This window comes from Elaeis guineensis, chromosome 3 (genome assembly GCF_000442705.2).
Source record: "Elaeis guineensis isolate ETL-2024a chromosome 3, EG11, whole genome shotgun sequence".
In the NCBI taxonomy this organism is placed as follows: Eukaryota; Viridiplantae; Streptophyta; class Magnoliopsida; order Arecales; family Arecaceae; genus Elaeis; species Elaeis guineensis.
Window position 1 is genome coordinate 122,959,701 of NC_025995.2, and position 11,414 is coordinate 122,971,114.

The following is an 11,414-nucleotide window of genomic DNA, read 5'->3' on the forward strand; positions in this document are numbered from 1 at the left end:
ATAAGGGCTAAGACAAAAATATTGATAATATATGAAATTAAGAAAATATAAGCAGATTATTCGGTTATTATTTAGTTAATTTGAAAGAAAAATAACTAATACTTCCAAGGTTTTAGAAATTAAAATATGAATAAAAAAGATAAGAATTAATATAAAAATATAAAAGATTTCAGGAACTAATTTCTGAAAAAATCCTTTCCGTAGGGCTCGATACTAATTTCCTCCTGTGTAGATTGTGGCAAATCGCTTGATGCTCGCGCAAGACAAATTGGTGAGCTAGATTAATTTTGGGAGAATGAAGATTTAGCTATCTCAGTCCCATGAAATGTGCTTCACGATTTCCATGCTAGACTTAGGATGGCCTCAGCTAGCCCTTTAGGTAAGTCAAGAAATGTGGGAAAAAAAAGTCGGCTGGGTAATCTTGGTGAGGGAACATGCTGTTTAGAGGAGTCCGTCAGGGTTGCTCTTTCTTTTGCATCATTGGTTTAGAAGTATGACATAACGCACTAATGTAATTTTACAAAAAAAAAAAAAAAAAAACTAATGAAAACGAAATGCTATGACCTGTGATGTTTTAAATTTTTAATTGAAAATAAATCAAAGGCCAAAAGGTAATGCTAAGTGAGAGATTTGACCGATCAATAAGGTCCAAGCAAAAGTTATGTCTAACAGAAAACAACATCAAAATGCATCCCTGCCAGCAGAAGAAGATAGGAATATTTACCTTGTGGTTCAGTTTTGTCATTGTGGCGGCAGTTAATGATATGCAGCTAGTCTCAGCATCAAAATTAGAGAAAATTTCATTTTGATCCGCTGAACTTTCAACCATTTACACAGACCCCTCTCTCCGTTAAATGTTTCAACCAATTCTTTTGATTTTTAGCTTAGTCATTCCTGTTGTCTAATCCACGGTGCTTATGAAATGATAAAAATGCCATTAACGGTAATTCGAATAAAAAGTTAAAGGGAAAATTTGCTGAAGTAGGTCAAAAAAAAATTATTGCCCGGCACGCATCACAGCTACCTGCAACCAATCACAACCAACTGCCACTCATCAAGCGCACATCTCGATGCATAGCTATAAAAATGAGCAGCTGTGATATACAGTGTGCATAACACATGGTACATACAATATAGGAAATAATTTCTTGGATGGGACAAAATTTAATTTTCCTTCGATAATAAATATGACTGGGCTCTAATAGTCTCCCAAAATTCAGTGCCTTTTCCCGTCAATTAGCATGACGGTCATGATGATGCCACCTGATAACCAACAAGTTATACAATTAGCGACCAACAAGCTATAAACAAATCATAGGGAAATTTACGGTTCCCTGTCGCACCTTCGCTTCATTGCATCTGTTTTAGAGTAAGGAAGTTCTGCAAGTGACACGTCTATCAAGCTCACGTCTCTAAAGTTCCACACTATCAAGCACAGTCCTCCTACATAGTTTAGGAGAGTCAAGATGATGATAAGATTGCACCACCGTAGGAGCATTATAGGCAAAGTCAGCTTTCGTTATTGCAAAGCATATAGCAGATGAACATGATTGCTGACAGGAGACGTTGATACTATAGGGCACTTCAGTTAGATCCTAAATACAAGAAGGCCCAAATGCTTTCTTGCGTGCTTACCTTGAACATTCAATCACAATTGCCCTCTCCTTTACCAATGGGAGAAATAAAGCCACAAAAATTTGTGGTTAAAAGAGCTCTATGATTTTTGCACAATATATTCGAGCGAATGGATAATTTTGACCAATTAACTGCAAATGTCTATCATGGTTTACCATACAGATGACTTTGTCATAGTGTCACAAGATAAAGAACTGGTGAGCAAATTTGAACATTAGGACCATTCGTCATCATGGTTCCCTCGCTGAGCTCGCAGGATCAAGGTTCATAAGTATCCTCTGGCTGCCAACTTTGCCGCATGCAGCAAAGGTGCCGCTTAAAGAGGACTCGAGCTGAACGTGTATAACATGAAGACCTGAACTAGAGGAAGATAGCAGCTAGGGTGATCAGAGTCACAATTGTACATACTAGTGCCTGAAAATAAAACAGCTGAATTAGAACGAAAATTGAGGAAAGAAAATAAAATAACTAGGAATAACAATTTAAGATGTCTAATTCATGATATTAATAAAAATCTGATGGCCCCTCTTTTGGGACCGTCTTTTCTACAAAAAGAAACAAAGAATGAAAGAGATGGCTATTTTCTTTTCTGAAAAAAATGGAGATTGTCATGGAAATTCAGGCACAATCATGAAATGAAAGTTGAGATGATTGCCGTAAAGACATTGATAGATATCTTCCTTCTCAACTCCAACTTGTTTGGAAGGCCTTGATCTGCTCCTGAACAAATGGGGACAAGAAGGAAGATACACTTCAATCCCACCAGTTGTGAGATCAACCGTCCAGCTAATAATTAAGAAATACTTCCAAACAGAAGTGAAAATATCAAGTAATATAGCAAAGAACTCTTGGCCAGCTTGTCAGCAAACCTGGGAATCCAGGGAGAGGTCCTGGGTTCAAATCCTGAGGGTGGTACTTCCACCATATGTCTCAAAAAAGAAATAGCAAATATTACAAAAACAGTGTTTTCCCATTATTATCCCTCAGGCCTCATTGGAGTCTTGGAGAATCTCCTATGGCTTCCAAGGTGATAGTAATTATCAAATAAGGAGTGGTTTAGTAACTATCAAATGAGCGGTTTCAACTTTCAGGTAGCTCTGTTAAAAATGCAATATGCTGGCTATGTCAAGGATTATGATCTTTTCTTGATGCACTCATATCAAATCAATTGTCACAAAGCTTTCTTAACGTTTTTATTGGTAATTTATTAAAGTTGTCGGAGGAACTGCTACACTTACTGTTTGAACAGTCATTAAATAACTAGCGAAGTGTTTTACAGTGAAATAATCACTTCTTACAGGCTTAATAGAGCAGGCAAATAGCTTTTTGGTAGCTATAGGAGGGAAAGACAAGTCATGATTTTGCTGAACTGTCTGCACATGCATGTATGCAGTGCAAGTGTGTGTCAGATACAGAAAAAGAAAAGGGAGGGAGGTGGGGGGGTGGAGGAGACTAACAGCAATTGCATTAGCAGCAAGGCCAGATCGCTCTCGTGGATCTCTGTGGTAGTAGCTGCCCAAGTACAGAATTGCAGCACAGTACCATATCAACGGGCATACAAATCCCAAAAGCAAACTGCAGAGGAATGGTGTTCTCATGAGATAAATGAATGAGATAAAAGGAATGATGGGGTGAGGAGGTACACTTACGAACACCATCCTATTCCACAGCCGCAGCATGGGAGGGGCTTGTCAAACATAGCCAACCGTGGGTCTTCTTCATCATTTATCAATATATACTTCCCACCACAATCCTTACAATCATAAGATGGCCCTGCATTCACTGTGAGATGTCAATCAGATACATGACTAAACATGGTACCTCAAGGTTTTAAACACATACAGATCATTCCAACATTCTCTTTAACACTATATATGTAGTCATAGGATGCCCTTACATTAAGTGACTGATAAGCTTTTCGCATGCAAAGAAAATTTCATGAGGCTTTTAGTGAAACATGTTAGGCTTGACTTCATTTAATTATATTTCATAGCACTTTAGTAATTCTAATGAAGATTAATTCCAAGTTTCTAACAATTGGATGCTTTCAAAGTCAGGCATTTTCCATATTCTCCAGCAGACTGAAGCATTACTGCCTTTGTGCTTCAAAATGTGTCCATAAAAATTAACTTGAAGATTGTATTGGCATATGAAGGTGGTTAAGCTGAAATGTTGTATCTGAAAGCAAGGCTCATTCCAAGCCAAAGTTTGCCATACCAATTGGTTCTAGTGCATACCGACCGTACCTATACCGGTACCGAACCGATATGTTGTACAAGAGGCATACCAACATTCAATATGCCAAACTAGGTACTATATCGCACATATCGACACTATAATATAACGGTATCAATATGGGGTCCGGTATCAAGATAGTGAACTTGTTCCAAACCTTTCTCAGGGTCACAAATGATATTTTATAAAGATCATTCCTTACTAGACATTTTTATAACTGCTATAGGACTTGGATCTACAAGTGCATTATTGATGATCAGGCTTAGAAGAATTAGGTGAGACACCTTTATAAAGAAATGTACTAGGCAATAACTCCATAAGAAATTGTTCAGTCCCATAAATGATGAATCAGTTTCCAGTCTCACTAACCACTTGTGTGGAAAGCAAGCATCTGTGACCAATTGACCATCAGTTCACCACAATCCAGTTAGCTCATTTCATTCAGATTGCAAGAAATTAATATTTCTACATACATATATATAGAGGAAAATTATTAGTCTAAGTAGGTACTAGTGGAAATTTGCCTGAGATTCAATCTAAATCATAGGGAAGAAAACATAATCAAGGTCCTAAAAATTGCTCATAAATTTGCCAAAGTAAATAGTAATGAATCAAACAAATGACACCGGATATCATTTGTACCATTAATATCCTATGACTGCTAAGAAAAATAAAAAGAGAGACCATGTAACTCAGTGAGAATTATATATCTTATTCTGCAGTGATCCAGTGCAAGATAACTGGTACCAGAATCATACTTGTCAGCTCCAGTATCTTAGCCCATTAGTGCAAAATTATAATAAAAGAAGATTAATAGGTAATTAAGGCATAATCAGGGGAATTCAGCTACCTTTATCCATCTATGCAGGAGTTGCTAATATCACAAGTACATCTTAACATCCTTGAATTTCTGTCACCTCCAATTACTGGAGTCTAAAAGCATGGCTGCAACCTGTTTGTTTATCAAAAAAGATGTTTTACATTTATTTTGACACTTGAAAAGATAAGCAGTTAAACATATTGAACATGAAGGAAGCTGAAGTGCACACTCCAACAAAAATAAGCCGGATCAAATTATGGTACATACAAAAGTATTGAGAACAGAAAGACGTAATGATCAGGCAAGGACCATGACCTTATAAAAATAACTGGAAGAACAAATTATGATCCATAGCATATTCAAATTACAAAAAAAGATATATGAATGCAATAATTTAAGAATTTAATCCAATTCTTTGTGATTTATGGTCCAGAATCTCAACAAAAGTTCTGTGAGGACAACTTGCAAAATGCATATTCAATTTGTGTGTCAAAATGACTTTATTTGCAGTTGTTGCAATCAAGGTTTTACGTTCCAGCGAGATGGGGGATGTCCTAGCCATCCCGTCCCATTACTGTGAAAAAATAAGACTGGGACAGGGTTAGGACTCTGAAACCCATCCACATAGGGAAAGAAAAAAAAAGAGGATAGAAAGGAAGGAAAGATGAAGAAAAAAAAATGAAAGGAAAGAAGAAGAAAAGTGAAAGAAAGAAAGGAAAAGAGAAGAAAAAGAAAGGAAGGAAGAAGAAAAAAGAAAAAGAAAGAGAGAGAGAGATAAGGAAAGAAAGAAAAAGGAAAGGAAAGAAAGAAAGGTAGAAAAAAAGAAAGAAAGGAAAGAATTAGGAGAGAGCAATGGAGGATATCCACCGGGTCGCATGATCAGGACCGCTCCGAGATAAGACGGGACAATGGGGCATCCAATTTCATGGAAAAACCGGGACACCTCCATCCCCCAAAATTTAAAACCTTAGTTGCAATCATCTTCACAAGATGAGGAATCTTAGCTTTTGAATATCATAAGCATGAATAAGAATATCACCCATTGTGAAAACAAATCCATTTCAGTCATTAGGAAGAGGCCTTTGACATGATAGGATTGCCACTTATTTGACATAAACTGAATGAACTTCTAAAGAGAATCATCTATAGCGCACAATTCAGTTGCAGTAGTTGGCGTCAACATAACATTCTGGATCATATAAAGTCTGGCTTACTCTCACAAGTCTATGGTTGTATGGATATTGAAGCCAAAGCAAAAATTCAGAAAGCAATTTGGATCAATTAGAAAAGCTGCATCAGAACATAGACTCCACTAAAAGAAGAGGGATAAGCAGCATCAATTCATAGAAATAAGAGGTCTACTCTTATACCCATCTGTTGGTAATTGAAGAGTTAGGGCATCATAGACGATGAAAGCTCACTCATTTCAAAAACACAAAATGATATAGCTGTTATTATCTTAACATATGTAGAAAAGTACATACACATGTACAGGTTATAAACCATTATCCGGCCAACGGGACCATGCAATTTGAAAAAAAAAAAGAAAAAGGAGAAGACCTGCTAATCCTTGTTAGCTAAAAGTTGATCAAATAATGCATAGAAGCTCTGGAAACATATCTGGTGTTCTATAAAGCTGACGTCATCTATCGTAATTTGAATGCAAACTCTCTGACTACTTCTGGATATTTGGCTCCATGGCTCTCACAGCATTTAATTCTATGGGCCCCTCATCCCAATTCAAGCTCTCCACCCTCTCACTCTCTAAATACTCTATGACATGCTCTATTTACACAACTTGGAGAGAAATGACAGGTTGCATCAATGAGTTTAACAACTTTCCAAGGACCAAAAAAGACCAAAATAAGTAGATAGAATCAGAATAGTACATCAAATACTTCAACCTCTTTAATCAGTAATAGCATGGGTCAAAAGCTATAAGCATAAAAGAAACAAGCCCATTCGAGATGCTCTGCCAACTTTGCTAAGATTTCTAAATAAATATCAATGCACTCTACTAATGATATGATATTCAAAATATCTCACAACAACTTCTAAAGTTTTTACATAAGTTACCTCTTTATCCCTTTTTCATCAATGCCATAACACAGATCTGATCTTCTTTTCTCACAGCAGCAAAGTCTGGCAGAACCTAATGATCCTAACCATTTTAACAGTTCCAGTGCTCCAACTGCTCCTTTTATGGCAAAGATTGCAGGTTCAAAATGAAATCAAACTCAAAATGCACTGTATATACACTGACTGCTTAATGATAACATAAGCAATACAACTGCATAACAAAGCATAGTTGATCAACAACAAAGACGTCTTTTAAAACTTCTCCATTGGATGTGAGCATCCGATATATAATATGCAAAAAATTGAAGTAAATTGTCCCAGTTTGTTTTGTTTTATGATGCCTTTTTTCAGTTTTCTGGAATCAACTACGCTTGAGAATACTACAGCAACTAGCATTAAGGCCAAAGAAGCAAAGGAGGAACCACTAACTGAAAATGTTTGGTGCCAGCTTCTATGGTTCAATCCAGGCAAATAAATATTCTTGAATTAGATGGCTCGCTTGGTGAGGTTTCAGTTTGAATAAATATTCTTTTTCAGTTTGAATAATGTAATAAGGATTGCATAGTGAAGTTTCAGTTTTAATAATGTAGTAGGGATAGCATGGGAAGTGAGTAATGTAACAGGAACAGAGTGGGGACGTCTACTATTTTCATTTCAGTCTGAGGTTTCCGATTCTAAGAACTCTAGGAAATTTAAAGACCTTAGACATCAAAAACCTTGCAGACTACTCATGCTAGGGCTCATCTTAAACAGTATTAACACCCTAACTCATTATCCATTGTTTCCATATTACACCATCCTTCAAAGTTCGAACCCCTATATTCATGTAAATTATAGAACACACACTATCAAACCTATCTACCAAACACTACATAATCATAACCAAATAGGTCACATATTTCTATTAGTTCTTAGCAAAACCCCTTTTTGTCATGCTTTCCTATAAACAACTCACTCATCTCAACTAATGTCTCATTCCCACCTCTTTTTGTCAAAACCATTCCATGCACCCTGGATGTATATTGAACTCTTCCAATCTTTCTACTTTCCTAGCTCTACCAAATACCTATCATAGGTTTGTAGTCTGTGTTATGGCATCCCATTTGCATAAACTGTCTTTATTGCACAGTGCTTGAACATGCTCAACATTGCCATTCAAGATGCAGCAATTACACCACTCCAGAATCCCATTTTCATTTCACAAGTCACTCTAAATTCATTGGAATCGTCTTGATTTTGTTTGACTTCTTTTGTCTCACCATTTTTTCCAGTACAATTTTATGAGCCTATCTTTAACATGCAAATCATTACAAGTTGCATGGTCAGAGTTATTAGCCATATTTCATGACCTTCTTGACAATATTCTATAGCATCATATTTCCAAGATTTTTTTTTTCCTGTTTCTGAGGCTTTTCTTCCTCAATCAATCAACATAAGATGCAACAAGAACATTGTAGCTACCTTCTTCTTTAAATGTTCTGCCACTGGATTCTCCATAACACACTTGATAGAGTTGATGTAACCCTAATGGGCTATAATTGCAAGGTCACAAGGGTAAAAAAGGAGAGGGCAAAGAACAAAGGAGAAAGAAGAACAAGAGTAAGTTGGAATCCATGGGGGAGAATAACTGATGCCCACTAAATGAAATATTTAGACCTCGTTTGGATGTGAGCATTACATATCCTGTGATAGAGTAGGCATGCTGGTGGAAATATGGAAGAAGATAATGAAAGAAAAAAGAAACTGGCCAATCAAGAGAAACTTTTGAACTTCAAAACCCAAAATTTTAGGCATAAAATATAACATCTTTTTATGAAATTTACTATCTAAAAATTCAAGATTCATGGTTCTCTCTAACCCATGTTCTTCTCCTCCATAATGCTTCCTTCCCTCATTCCTTCTCACAAGCTCGACTGTTGTTACGTGGATAAGATAAACTGCCATCCAAACAGGGCCTTAATCAATTCATAAGAAACCAAATAATCAAAAGCTTTGAACTTGAAAACCCAATATTTTAGGGATAAGACATATCATCACTTTATTAAATTTACTATCTGAAAATTCAGGGATTCATGTTTCTCTCTGTCCTATGTTCTTCTCCACCATAATGCTTGCTTGTCTTATCCCTTCTCACAAGCTTGAGTGTTGTTATGTGGATAAGATAAACTGCCATCTAAACAGGGCCTTAATCAATTCACAGTATTTAGCTATTTCTCAAAGATGATTATCACTTCTCAGCATTAACAGGCCAAGGTAACTTTTCAAAACTGGAAAACAAAAAATTATAGCACAGTAAAAATCAAATAATTAATGTAACTAATTATCTGTTTTACTAACAGAAAAGCAATGTAAGTGTTTCTAGTACGACATAAACTCCTAGGATCACCTTTCTCTCAAAGTTTCCACTAACTTTGGACCTTCATTATGATAGATTTCATAAAAAAACACCCCATAAAGTTATGAGCTTCAAAGTTAGCTTTCCAATGCATGGTCGCCCACCTTAAAATTAATGCATGCCTATGAGTTATGCCTTAAAAAAACAGTCAGTATTGATCTTCTAGCTTGTTTGTCTTGCCCTAAGCCTATGAGCTGGTCACCATATACATTCAAGTAAAATGAGGTAAAAGTATATGAAGACAATATAGTCAACAAAGGCATCATGTAGAATATAGAACTTGAGATAATCAAAGAGGAAGAAAAGCCAATAGATGTGAGATGGCCTGCATTTAAGGACTTATTAAGAGGATGAGACTAGAGTATCAGATCCATAAGTTGTACATAAGTTGGCATAGGGTTTTTCCTTCAAATCAATCTTGCTCATCCACCCTCCCCAGTCACAGGATTGGTCAGCCACAGTTATCGTTTTGGAATTTGATAAAGCATATGTCAAAATGTTACCTTTTCCTCTCCCATAAGCATTGCCTCCAAACTCATTTTGTTAATTATCATAAAGTTACGAGGATGTATCTGAATTAGCAACAAAGTTATTGAAGCAGATTTGATCTTAGAACCTCCCATCTGTAAAGGGAAAGTGCAGGGTCATTTTTTTTCAAAGTTCCCAAATGGCTATCACCATGATCAACTTATCTTTCCGAGTTGAGTCCCTCTATCTTCCTTTAGTGTCCCGTATATATTGAGGTCAGCTGACTAGATTGACTTATAATCAAGAAGCCCACAAGAATTCCCCTTGAATTATGCTTCACAATACTCATGCTGAAAAATCATTGGTTCTTCAAGTTTCTCCTCCACTACATCTCGCACACCCTACCATCAAAGCGATAATTGTCCAACTTCAACTCATCCAGTTTTCTAATTCATGAAAGATAAAAAAATAATAATAAAAAAATCCAGTTTTCTAAAATTACTTCTTAATGACTTCTTGACTCGGTTAAATACATAAAAAAGGGTGCATCGTTGTAGTAGGTAGCTACTACAAATCAAATGACCTCAATAACTAACAATATACACCTGATCTGCAAAAGCTACTTCGAGTCAAATAACATCAGAATTGAAATTAAGATAGAGATCGAGGCACTCGTTGAATCAATTGAAGCACGTCAATAGGATCGATACTACCCTAACCTGTCACAGGGGAGCAAAACACAAACCGCTTAACATAATATGAACTGGCAGTCTTTTAAATCAAGAAAACCGCCCAAAAAAAAAAAAAGAGAGAGAGAGAGAGCGAGGAAAACTTCTAATGCAGCTTACCATTCAAAAACGGAAAGGATCCACAGTCTTTGCTACGAGTACAACAAAAGTTTATCTTCCATATCCATGTTTGAAAAAAAAAACAAAGAACAAAAAGAAAATCCAAGAAGCTTTAGCAAAAGAAACCCATTGTAGAGGCCCCACAGAAGAATCAAGACTTGCTTCAAAACAATCAGACCAAAATCTCACACTCCAAAAGTTTTTCCATACCCAAATACCTCAAGAAAAACAAGACCCAGAAGAGAAGGCCCGAAATGGAAATCGATGCAATTAAAAGAAAAAATAGCAACAAAAAGCGAGAAGAAGGGACTTGCCTACAAGAGACTGAGAGGAGGCCCAGGAGAAGAACCGTGAAGAACAAGAGCTCTCTCGTCGAGAGAAAGGGTTGGCGGTGCCTCCTGTGGGCGAAGGCAACGGCCGGGGGCTTTTTGTCGGATCTGTGATTTTTTTGTCGTCATTGGATTTTTGTTGAGGAAAATTATAGCAACAATTCCGCTAGTTTAAAAAGTCATACGGCAGCATACAAATTTCCAAACATATCCTCCCACTTTCAAAGTATCCGAAATTTAACCTCACATTCATCTCCCCAAATAGAATAGAATCACATGATAGCATACGGTTATATTATGATCAAAAAATATGTAAGATGAAGCCCGAGAACAAACCTTGAAGACTCTTAGTATATCTTCTATAATCAAGAATCTTTCTATGGCATAAATCTCAAAATACTTCAAATATTTTGATTTGATTATTTAAACAGATCTCAAAACCTCTTTAATATATGGCCTATAATTAACCAATTGCATAGAACTCAAAGCACCGAACACTACTCATTCATTTGCATACATCTCAAAACAATCTTAGCATATGACACATAGTTAAGAATTATCGATAATGCAAATCCTAAAATACTTTAAATATCTTCACTTATCCA

At 36.3% G+C, this 11,414-nt stretch overlaps 1 protein-coding gene across 9 annotated transcripts; it reads right to left on the minus strand.

Annotated features, from left to right (window-relative positions):
• Positions 1 to 1,735: 1,735 nt before the first annotated feature.
• LOC140850910 (large ribosomal subunit protein eL20z-like) lies at positions 1,736 to 10,930 on the minus strand. 9 transcript variants are annotated; one of them, XM_073254789.1, is made up of 7 exons: positions 10,795 to 10,930; positions 6,767 to 6,887; positions 4,721 to 4,822; positions 3,285 to 3,417; positions 3,093 to 3,210; positions 2,291 to 2,355; positions 1,736 to 2,049 (listed from the first exon to the last, which is right to left on the minus strand). In XM_073254789.1, exons 3-6 carry the CDS (start codon positions 4,728 to 4,730, stop codon positions 2,320 to 2,322), a joined length of 297 nt encoding a protein of 98 aa, XP_073110890.1. In that variant the 5' UTR covers positions 4,731 to 4,822; positions 6,767 to 6,887; positions 10,795 to 10,930; the 3' UTR covers positions 1,736 to 2,049; positions 2,291 to 2,319. The 9 variants fall into 9 exon arrangements, with proteins under 9 accessions (XP_073110890.1, XP_073110885.1, XP_073110888.1 ...); XM_073254784.1 differs by lacking the exon at positions 2,291 to 2,355 and adding an exon at positions 9,668 to 10,033; XM_073254787.1 differs by lacking the exon at positions 2,291 to 2,355 and having other exon boundaries at positions 3,285 to 3,408.
• Positions 10,931 to 11,414: the final 484 nt, after the last annotated feature.

Coding starts and splice junctions, on each gene's coding strand:
- LOC140850910 (XM_073254781.1), bottom strand. Junction 3,211..3,284: donor TGTGGAATAGGATGGTGTTC/GTAAGTGTACCT, acceptor ATTCCTCTGCAG/TTTGCTTTTGGGATTTGTAT. Junction 2,050..3,092: donor TTGCTGCTAATGCAATTGCT/GTTAGTCTCCTC, acceptor TTTTATTTTCAG/GCACTAGTATGTACAATTGT.